This window comes from Mchenga conophoros, linkage group LG22 (genome assembly GCF_057382185.1).
Source record: "Mchenga conophoros isolate Kocher_MC1m ecotype Shallow Benthic linkage group LG22, M_conophoros_male_GT1.1, whole genome shotgun sequence".
NCBI lineage: Eukaryota > Metazoa > Chordata > Actinopteri > Cichliformes > Cichlidae > Mchenga > Mchenga conophoros.
In genome coordinates this window covers 34,809,384-34,821,010 of record NC_140546.1, presented here as the reverse complement: position 1 = coordinate 34,821,010, position 11,627 = coordinate 34,809,384, and the positions used below count along the sequence as shown (strand labels likewise).

At 40.2% G+C, this 11,627-nt stretch overlaps 1 protein-coding gene across 4 annotated transcripts; it reads left to right on the top strand.

Moving 5' to 3' along the window:
• Positions 1-259: 259 nt before the first annotated feature.
• Positions 260-11,567, top strand: lg22h6orf136 (linkage group 22 C6orf136 homolog). 4 transcript variants are annotated; one of them, XM_085263480.1, is made up of 7 exons: positions 260-751; positions 3,476-3,692; positions 6,721-7,365; positions 10,040-10,128; positions 10,229-10,429; positions 10,806-10,875; positions 11,271-11,567. In XM_085263480.1, the coding sequence occupies exons 2-7, from the start codon at positions 3,594-3,596 to the stop codon at positions 11,412-11,414; spliced, it is 1,248 nt and encodes a 415-aa protein (XP_085119606.1). In that variant the 5' UTR covers positions 260-751; positions 3,476-3,593; the 3' UTR covers positions 11,415-11,567. The 4 variants fall into 4 exon arrangements, with proteins under 4 accessions (XP_085119606.1, XP_085119603.1, XP_085119605.1 ...); XM_085263477.1 differs by lacking the exon at positions 260-751 and adding an exon at positions 1,750-1,961; XM_085263479.1 differs by lacking the exon at positions 260-751 and adding an exon at positions 1,750-1,961 and having other exon boundaries at positions 3,473-3,692.
• Positions 11,568-11,627: the final 60 nt, after the last annotated feature.

Here is an 11,627-nt window from a genome sequence, read left to right as displayed (position 1 = left end):
ATTTTAGTACCATGGTAGCATTTACTGGATATTGTTTTATAGTGACATTATGCAGGAAAACTCTGTCATTCAATAAGGCCCCTTTGTTTTAGTTATTTTTCTCTTTGACCCAAGAATTGATGTGTGAGAATCACAGGCTGGTACAAGGTTGAAATACCACAGAGATCACTCCCTCAGCTACATTAGTTTCTTAATCTTTTAGGAGACTCCTGTTGAGGCCAAATGGTTTGTTTCAGATTTCACTAATGTAAGAACTCTTTGTTTTGTGCCTTGAAAATATGTCGCTGAGATAATCACAATTGTAGCTGAACTAATAAACTACACAAAGGATGCTTCTTCACCCAAGGGCAGGAAGACGCTCCCTTATCTTGGTCTGTACTGGTTTAAACTGATAATCTGCTGTCTCATGAATTTTACCCTCTATATAAACTGTTGTACTTGTGAATAAAGTTGAGTCAATTTGGGAAGACAACCTGAAGCAGTCTCTGTTTTCTTGTTCTCCCAAGCTGCTCCCGAGCTCGTACTAACACGCTGAATGGCATGCTTGAATATTACTTGAGAATATATTTGACTGTGTTACAGACTAAGGGACATTCTCTGCTGATAGACGTCCACGCCTCGGAGGAAGCCGATCCACGGATTAGGCCCTGGAAGCCGTTTCCTTCAATTATTATTGTTGTTGTTGTTGTTGTTATTATTATCATCATCATCATAAAAAGGCTTGAGGACAGATCCACGCTGGAGTCTGGAGGTAACTGACATCACAGTGTCTGATCTCTTCCTCCAGATTTTTTCACTTTCTGTCACCTACCTCTGGTCCCTCTCAGATTACAGCTCAATAATTAGATTTAAATTCAAATGTAAAATTAGGATTCATATTAGTGAATCATAGGAATCATACAACATATTAGTGTTGGCAATGGCTTTCTTTCTCTGCTCGGGGATGCTCTTAATTTAGAGGTGACTGAACTAAGTCTGATCAGCTAAAATCAAAACTCCCAAACATCCAGCCAGCTGTTCTGTTATTCTGGTTAGATCTTAGCTGATCTAAGAGTTATTCAGAGTTTATTTTTAAACTCAGAATTTGATGAACATGTTTTCTGGAATAAGGCCTTGTCCTCTACTGTCCTGTGAACCTGTTCAGGGACTCCTGGTATCAAGCGGCCACCAACACACATATATGTAGAACTGAGGTCTTGTTGTTGGTCTTGTTCCTTTTTTTTTTTTTTTTTTTTGAAAACAACAACAACAAAAAAAAAAAAACTACTTTTCCTGGGTTTATTGGAGAGCAGTAAACCAGCTTAAATGAGCATTACCTCCACCTACTGGACTGGAGTCTTGACAGGAAAAGTCGAGCAAAGCCTTCTGCGACAATGTATTGCTGCCATTTATTAAGAAATGTTTAGTTAAAACACATTTTTTTACGTGATAAATGTCTTTTGAATGTGAGCTTCCACTTAGATGATGGGAGGAATGCTGTGTAGCAAAACTATTATACAAGCCACTGTGTCACATATAATGATAAAGAGATTTTAACAATTTAAAAAATGAAATATAACTATAGTTATATGTTTTACAGTTATAAATATAACTGTAAAAATACTGATATCGATTTTAAGAGCGGGTGTACTCGCGGCCTTCTACCAGTGCTTTCTACAGTCATACATTTTTTTAGATTCAGAAACTAAAACGTCACATGATGTGGAAGCTACTTGTGTTTTAAACACTTTTTTATAAGTCAGAGAGAAAAACAAACCACAAACAAGAGGAATTTTCTTTAGTTAACGCGACTGAAAGTGTAGACGCTACACGTGACATTTTTTATGCCGCATTGTTTGATCGTTTGTGGCGCTTTGAGCCAGTGGCCGTTTTTCCAATAGACCTGAAAGCAGCATCACGACTGGCTGCGTGAGGTGTGTTTGGCCGGGCAAGGACACTTACAGGGTTGGAATGACATTTGTGTAAGTTACCAGCGGAATGTTACTAGTTTGTTAATTGATTCTGCGGCGACTGTTGTACACAATCTAACCGGAGACTTACAACATTTGGACGGACCAGGGACTTCGTCTGGAAAAGATAACATGAGGCTCTTTTCCAAACCGGTGGCTAGCTCATTGCTAGCTGTTGACTAGTTAGCATTGAAAGCTAACTGCTATTATTTGACTGTCACTGCATGTAACCAGCACTAGCTGAAATCTCCGAGTTAATATCAGCGTTGTAGGGATACATATATGGTTTATGTTGCGATAGTTTCGGAGAAAATCCGGATGTGACCATACAGGGATGTCTGACAAGTTAAAACGCAGCTGTGCCCCATTTAACCTCCGGAGAATATAAAAAAATGTAAACATTCATTTTTCCAAGTTATTTAAAACAACAATTTGTACTGCAGTAATTGGATTGTGTGACAGTCTAAAACAAAATAGTCCTGAAATTTTTAGCAATGCTGTTTTTAAACTTTTTTGTTAAATGCTATAACCCAATAATTTCCTTTTACGAGTTATGACCTAAGAAGCGTCCACTCAAAAGCCGCTGTCAGCTGGAAGATATGCAACTGACAACTGAACTTAAAGGAGCGGTTGAGACTGCTCTGTTCATTTTGGCTGTAGTGCATTTGAAGTTGTAAGGAAGAGGCCTGTGTTCACGTGTTTCACTGGATGCCAGCTGTCACCATGGAGTTTCTGATTATAAACGTGAGGTGTGCTTCAGGTCCCGTGCTCCTGGCAGTCCGAGAGAACCTTCAGTTGAATGCCTGAACTGTAGCATTTGTGTTATCTTGCTGCACAAACACCACAAGATTTATTATCACACAAAATCTTCCTAATACATGCAAATGTCGGAGCTTACATAAAATTATTGATTTAACAAAGCATATTTGTTTTTAAGATGAATCATGTGACCAGTAAAACGTTACAGAGTGATTGCCTGATTTGTAAAAGCCAAATGAGGTGCTGCAGCAAAAGCTGAGACGAATCCTCTGCCAGTGTCCTCTGCACTCCCTGCTGTACTGATGCAGCTTTTTGGAATAACTAGTGTGTGGTGCAGAGAAGCTGCAGGACCTAGCCAAGCATTCAGGAGCTGGTGGTGCCAAAAACAGAGCTATAAGACTTGCATCTGTTAGGTGGACAAAATATCATTCAGCCGTTTTTTAGAAAAGAAGGTGCAGCACAGCTTTTGTATTTATTAAGCTCTTATTGCACCAGACTGAACAAAATGTTAGCCAATATTAACTTTTTAGCAAATATATCATATCAGTGTAGTCAGTTGATTAAAAAATCATTTGGTTATCAGACACTGATAATGTTTCACGTTTCGGGTACGAATTACAGTGAAAACATAGAAAACTGCCTTTGCATTTTTTGCTTGATAATCAACTAATCATTTTGTCAGCAGGTTAATATCTCTGTTGTAATAATGTCATGTAGCCGTGTGAACAGCTAACTCGATCTATTCTCTCTTCTGTGGTCTCAAGTAGATGAGGTAGAGGGCCTCTGGAGTAGTTGGGAATCTTCCAGTCGTAAAGTCTTTGTGCTGTTGTCTGTGCTGTGGGTGATGGTCATCGGGTGACCGGGGTTGCCCTGACCCTGTGGTGAATGTCTGTGAGCAGAGGAGGCGTGGCCTTCTGGGTGGGTTGTATCCGCAGCCACGGGAGAAGGCAGCCCATCCAAAAATGGAGCTGGAGTGTCAGACAGGTAATTTACTGGATTTCTTGTTATGCATCAGTTGACAAATACTCCAGTATTCCAGTTATTTTAGGCTGTTAATAGTTTGTTTTACTTAGACCTGTACTACAAAACAATTGAACATACCTAGAAAAGCATGTGTGAAAATTTCATTCAAGGTCCACAAATACAAATAGGTTCCCTGTGAAACATTTTTTTAATTACTTAAGGTCCAAGAGAAATCTTCTGGAAATAATATTTTACAGGAATTTGATTGTTCAGTAGGCAGTGATTTCATACCTGCTGATCTCAAGTCTCCAGCATAACTATTTCTGGAGCAGGTAAACTCTGCAGCATAAACCGATGGACCTCGGTAAGAAGTAAAACATCTTCATGCTACTAAAACCCAGGATTAACCCTGAAGCTACCTCGATGAGCCCAAGTCCTGTTTCGTAGTACAGTCCTCTGAACTGTGTGTTAATTTAGATGTAAACAGACATAGATGAAAGTGAAAAGGGGCGTGACCCCATGACCCTAAACTGAATAAGTAGTTAAGAAGGTGGAATTTAGTACTCAGTATCCTGAAAATAATGCTATCAATGAATGCCAATCCCGTCTGTCTGTTTTTTAAAGAGATTTCTTTGCATTAACTGGTTGACAAAGTTCACAGTTGGACCTGTAGCTTTATGGTTGCTGTCAATTTTCACTGTTAAATTCAATTTAGTTTATGTATAGCACTAAATCATAATATGATGCAGACCTGCAGATCATTTTTGCTGCATAGAGTTTTTTTAATAGGTTTTTAACTAACCTATAGAAACAACGTGAGTTGTAATAAGAGTATATTTTTGGGCAGAGATGCAGCTGTTCTCTGTTCTAGAACAGGTATGTGTTCAGCTTTCATCGTTGTCTGTCCAGGTAAAAAGCAAACTCAATGTTGGACATGGAAAAGGCTGATTGCAGGCTTCACATACTTCTGTCACAAAGAAGTCTTACTTCTTGGACACCCTTCAAGAGTTATACTTGAATTAGTGGGAACCAGCTAGGCTAGCTCCAACACTTAGGTTATTAAGTCTTCACACAACTTTTTATGTCAATGTTTAGCAGCGTAGGAACGTACAAAGTAAACAATCACATCCTCCCCAGGATGAATTGCATTCCGTTTACATTTTATTACTACAAAAGGTTGTATTATGACACATGAGTCACGGTGAACTCACTAGGGTAAAGTGCAAAAAAAATGGCAACCAGAAAGTAAAACGTCATGATCAGTCACTGCACAAAGGTTGTAAAACTTATTATAAAACAGGTGCTGCTCATCAGTTGCTTGACACTGAGCTGATGGGAAAGTGAGATGTGCTGAATAAAGCTGACAGGCAGATGTGTCCAGTCAGGCACAGCGAGACGCTGCAGTGGAGGAAATAATGGTCTGATCTGAATTTCTCATTTTCTCACTCACAAACAGAGATGGGCGTTACTGTAATCTGATTACTTTTTTCAAGTAACAAGTAAAGTAAGGGATTACTATTGCAAAAACGGTAATTAGATTTCCCGTAGGAACGCTGCGTTACTGCGTTACTAAAACCGTGATTTTTTGCGAGAATGTCTCATGACAGTGACGTAAGCGAGTGCGCCGTTGGTGACAACAGCTGTGTGCAGATCAACAATGGTTCATATATCGAGTGTGGAGAGAGTATGAGCGTGCAGCGTTTAAAGCGTGGAAGTACTGACCTTACTTTGAGTTTGACTCCATAAAAAGTGACAAAAACATTAGTGTCCGCTGTGCGTGGGAAGAAAACTTCTTTTTACAGCGAAAAAACCCCTAAACTTCCAACAAGCACCGAGTAGCTACGACGTAATGGGAAACTCACAGAGAAACTCGCGGATTCTTCCACTGACCGCGGCACACCTGCACCAGGGTAAACCTCCGCCTACCCAACTCCTGCTTTACAGGTGAAAATAGAGCAACAGGACCGCTGAGTCTTTGACTTTATTTATTTTCTGCTGTGTTTTACTTGCATCTATTTGAAAGACTGAGTGTAAACACAAAAAATATTTTATTTTATGTGCTGGAATGTGCAGAAAATGGGTTTAAATGTTAAACAAATTTCTTCCAGTCAGAGAATGTTGCATATAATTAAATTTTTGCTTGATGCATAAAGTTAAAAGATTAAAACTGATAAAACAAGTTAAAAAAAAGAGACTTTTCCATTTGATTACATTTTGTATGATGGATTATGCAGAAAAAGTAGAATTGGGCTGAAAGATCTATCGCTTTATCACCTCTTCAGGTTGTAAATTGTGTTTTTAAAAAGTAACTAAGTAACTAAGTAATTAATTACTTTTGAAAATAAGTAATCAGTAAAGTAACGGGATTACTTTTTTGGGGAAGTAATCAGTAATTAGTTACTGATTACTTTTTCAAGTAACTTGACCAACACTGCTTACAAAGAAGTGAACAGTCTCTACTTTTTAGAGACAAAACATGGGCCACAAATCCAGGAAAACTACATTAATAAGAGTTAATAAAGGGTATAAACTGATTTACATGTCACAGAGAGAAATAAGTATTCGATTGGCTCTGTGCTCATGTGACACACATTTCAATCAATCAGTTACAGATTCATTCATTATGTGTATAAAGCTATGCTTTATACACATAATGCTAATTTACACCATGGAGCCCTACTCTAAGCAGGTATTATACATAAATCCAATATATGACAGCTTTTTAAAGTTTTTGGAGCTTGTTTAGCTCCATGTTTAGGGTGGCTGTGGCTCACAAGCTAGAGCAGGTCATCTACTTATCAGAAGGTTGGTGGTTGAATTCCTGCTGCTCCAGTCTGCATGTCAAATGTCCTTGGGCAAGATACTAATCCCAATTTGCTCTCCAATCCAGAATAAATGTGTGTAAGTAAAAATGGAAAAACCAAGGATATACTGAGAGATTAAACTGTTTACAATCTAATCTAACTCAAAATCTCAGACCGCTATTAAAATGGAATATCACGTTCTATATGCTTACAATAATAACACCAAGTCCTTGTTGCTTCTTTAGGTGGTGGATTGCCAGACCCGCCCCCTGAGCAGTGCAGCATGGGCCCTGGCCCCACCCAACAGCCTGAGATATCAGAACTTTAGGCAGCCGGTGCTGTCTAACCCAATACATCATGCGAGCCAGCCTCAAATGCTGCGCTACGGCGAGGAGGATTGGGAGGACTCTCTCAGTGTTTGTGTGCTGGTGCGACAGGGCGAGTCACATGGCCTCCACACCCTTCTGGAGATCCCTCTGTTTGGTCACAACAAAATGGGAAGGCCCCTCACGTCTTCAGAGTTCTTGTTTCCACTGACCACAGTGGATGGTAGCAGAGAGGATGACATTAACGTAGTGACCTTCAAACGTAGCGACACTGATGCTGTAAAGAGAGAACACGGCTGCTTCAGAAGCCTATTTGAAACTGAGGGATGTCCTGCACCATTCATGTCTGGCTCCAAGTTTTACTGCTTTCATTGCCCTGGCACACACTTGGTGCCTAACAGTGTGCTAAAATACAGCCAGGACAGCGGACTTGACAAGAAGGCGGTGGAGCTGCCCTCTGTATCGCTGTGTAGCCATACAGGCAGAGCAGAGGGGGAGCATATTGAGAGCGACAGGGAAGGAGAGGAAAAACTGGCCCTGGTGTATGAAAGGCTGAGGATAGAGGTAAGAACCACTACAGTATGATAGCTGTCATTGGTTATGTTGACAGCTGTATCTGACTCAACGCTTGCCTGGCAATCAGTCTCTTCCTGAAATATAAACAGACACATTTAAATAGTCTCATACTCTTATTGACTATTCAAAGCATTTAGTACTACAGTCTGTACTGACTGTTTAATACACATATATAACTTGGACTGTACACTTGAGGCTTGAGGTATATAAGTTAATCCAACTTGTGCACTGAAATACACATTATTTTGCATTCTCTTTGTGATAAAGCGTATGGCTTACGAATGATTAATTAATTAATTATTGTCAGTAACTTTAGGTTACTTGCATAACCCCAGCAGCATGAGTGAAATGGTCACTATGATTCGCTTCCCGGTGTAATCCTCAGAAGCACTGATCTCATTCTGCCTGTCAAACTGCACAAAGTGAGGGGTGTGGACCAGCTTCCTGCTGCTGCACAAATGTCCTGGACTGATAACCCCAGGATGCTGCTCCCTCCTGCATCCAACACCACTGTTAAATCTCTAGGGGGTGTCTGGTCTCCCTGGAGACGGGGAGGAGCCTTTCATAAAATGGCACATCAAGGGGTACTGTTTTGTCCCCAGACCCTTTACCCTGTCAGTCAGATCCTGTAAGAATAATAAAATCACACCAACACCAGACACAGAACGTGTCCCTTATTGTTACACCGTTTGTCAACCACCTCCAGTTACATTTACAGTCGAGGCAGCAAGTGGAGGACGCCCCAAGCATTTTCAATAGCGTTAAAGTTACATGTTGCAGGGACGGTAACACTCTGCACAGATGCCCTGAAAAACAAACCTCTTATCTCCTGGGAGTGGGATAGAGATGAAAAATATGCATCCTTCTGGCTAATTGATGTAAACCAGTAGCTCCCCGGCCCCCCAAACTGGTAACCAAAAAATATCTGCAGTGATAGCTGCTTTACTCTGTTCACAGAGCACTACATACATAGTTTTTTTCTGACAGCAAGTGAATTTTCTCCTGAAGAATGCAAATCGAGTCTACATCTCTACAGAGAATGCATTTTTCCAGGAAATTAGGGGGAGTGACAGTAAACTGAAGCCGGGAGCCCTGTTATATTGTTTTTAGCAACTAGTCTGAAGTTGTGAGTGTTGGCCATCTCTATCTGTAGAGAGAGAAAAGTGTCAGTCTCCTGTGTTTAAGGCGTCCTGTGAGTCCCCAAAACTTGTGTCGTGGGCCCATCTAGTGGCAGGTTGTGACAGCTGGTTAACAAAGTACATGTGCAGGGCACTAAACACTTTACAGCATCCCAAACAGTAGATTCTGTTCAACTGTATTCAGTGGGAGAAATGTTTCGTCACTCATCCAAGTGACTGAAAAAGCTACGTCCAGATGAACAGATTCAACTTTTTGGGATGATTGGACATGCATGAAGACTTTACAGCATCCTTTGTAGCCTCCTCTCAAGACAGTAATGGCACTCAGCAGTTTACCTGTGTGTGCATTTAATAATTTATCCTTGAACACACTCCACCATAGGTCTAGATGTGACAGTGGGGCACGCTTTATTCAATAGGAACAAAATTGTGTGCTTGTGTGACTTAGAGGAACAACCTGTTGTCTCTTTCCCCTTGTGTGGTCCAAAGGGCATAACAAGCAGTGACAGCGAGTTGTATCTCAAGGCAGTGTAACAATAGTGTAAAATTAATTAATGACAACTACAATACTCGTTTGTACTTTTGTTCACAGATCAGAAATATCATCAAATATCACAAAATAATTTTTCATCTTATAAATGCATCTCATGCAGTATTTAGAAATGTAGCTGTTTGTTCATAATAAAGTCTTATCACTATTATCCTGCTACACCTCAACAGTGACAATACTGCAAACCAAGAAATTCTATTTTAAAACCACTGCAAATGTAGCAGCTATCCACATGATAGGATTTACTCAGCTTCAGGTAAAATGTTTTATTCATTTTTGCACAAAACCACCATAAAAAGTATGATGACTTTACACAATCATTGAAAAGTAAATTTGCTCCAAGGACAGGTTTTTGGGACAGCCTGTTACCATAAAATCCATTACAATGTTGATATTTTACATTTGTATACAAATGTTTTGATGATGAAAACAAATCAAGTATCTTCATTTTTCCATGATCAGATCGGACATGTTTACCTGAAATTTACAATTTCGGATCACATGGTGAATAATCGGCTTTGCAATTTAACACCACCAGGATCATTTGAACACACTTTTGTGTTTTTGTTTTGTTTTTTAACGTTTGAAGAATTAAGACATTTTATAATAGTTTCCACACTGTATCCACATTGTTTCCATAGCACGAAAGGGCAAATGAATAACAAAAAACAAACACAAGAACGCACATTTTCTGATATCAGATGGAGTACAGGGGACACGGATATGAAAAAACTCTTTTTTTAGGGGGGGGCGCGCAGCAGCAGCAGCTTTACTTGCCACTGCTGTGAGCATTGAAACAACTCTATACGCTTCACCTTCTTCATTTTCCTCACAAACTGCAGCCTGCTTATTGTAAAACCAAACTCTGTTTTTAGACTTAAACGAATAGAATTGGAGAATATCTTGTTGAAGTGTTTGTCTTTAACATCAGCACCTAAACTTTGAAACTGATCTTCATCTGTTTGTTTTGCAGCTTCCAAGATTCTTTATGACAAACCACGACTACTCCATGTACTCAAACGATGTGGAATTCATCAACGGCCTCATAAATATCAAGACCAGGTGAATGTGCTTGTCTAGCGTGATGGTGATGCGTTATAAGAAACTCTTATCCTTTGACCAAACTCTTGATAAGTGTGTCTGACTGCGTGTGTTGGTGTAGAGGCCGTGTGATGTACCGGCTCACGCTCTCGCTGTGGCGCCTGCTGTGTCTGTGCTACTACGCTGAAGCTCGACTGGATGTACTGAAGCTTACCAAACACATAGAGGACGGGACCATTAAGGCTCGCTGGAGGATCAGAGGGCTTCCTTTCCACTCTCTGCTGCTGCGCTTCTATCGCAAAGACAAATCGCACCTGTACAGGTAACAGCACATCCAGAACTGGGTGCACGGGAGTTACAAGGTTAAGTGGATTTGGCGATTTCTGTCTCAGTGTGTTATTTTAAAGCTCCCAAAAATGTAATGAAGTAATCTTTCCATAAAATAGATTACTGTTCTGATATACTCGCCTTTTGGTGTTACGTATATAATTAACGTTTCCTTGTTTTTGAATTGAGTGTTTTTGGAAAGAGGAAACAGATTTTCAGACAGGTTGCAATGTCCGCTATAAACACTATCATGTTTGTAAGATTAAAAACATTAAGACTCATGAATAACTGATTCTTCCGTTCACACTTGTACATAAAAATGGGTGCATATTTTGTCCAACCTTAATCCAAATGTCATCTCTTACACATAGGTCCTATGATGCGTTCTCTACATTCTACATGGGACATGATGGATTTATTCACTGTCACAAAGTTGAGAAGGTAAGGAAGCTAACAGCTTTTTGCCAGAGCACCCACAGCAAAACGCCTTCAGTGCTATAGAATAACTACTCCCAACGATTGTCTGCCAGATTGAGAAAGATTTCTTGTTGGGTGCAGTTTTCCCAGCACCACTGCTGATAAACTTTCTGACCAGGCAACAAGTACTTCTTTTAACCCGCTTTAACCTTAGTGTGCTTTAAAACACACCAGCGTCTTCAGCCTCTCATCACTGTCAGTATTGGCATAGATCGAGAACATAGACAGGCGGTCAGTTAAAGACGTTCATCAGCATGAATGTTGGATAGAAAGCAGTGAAAGGTCAGATTAACATGATGATAGTGAGACCTGCTGTGATATGTGTGGATATGTTATATTTGTTGTTCTCTTTCCTGCAGGTGATGCCAGCTCAGCCCCCCGTCCTGCCCAGAGTAACTTCCCTCTTGACCGGGGTTCTGGTGGCACTGGGAGTGCAGGAACACCGACCTGCTCTCAATTTGTTACCCCTGCTTCTGTCATCACTGCGACAGAGCAGAAACTGACCCAGAACAAGCATTAGTGGAAAACCAGTGTCTCTATAGCCATGTGACCCTGAAAAGCTAAAGTGGTCTTCACATAGGAACACATGAAAACTGAAAGTTATGCTTGCTGTTCAAAAATATTCTTGTCCCTGAATTAAAACAACATCAAGTCTTTCTTCTGCTTCTCCTTTTCTAATGCTAGATCAGGGAATTGTTCAGATATTTATACCACCA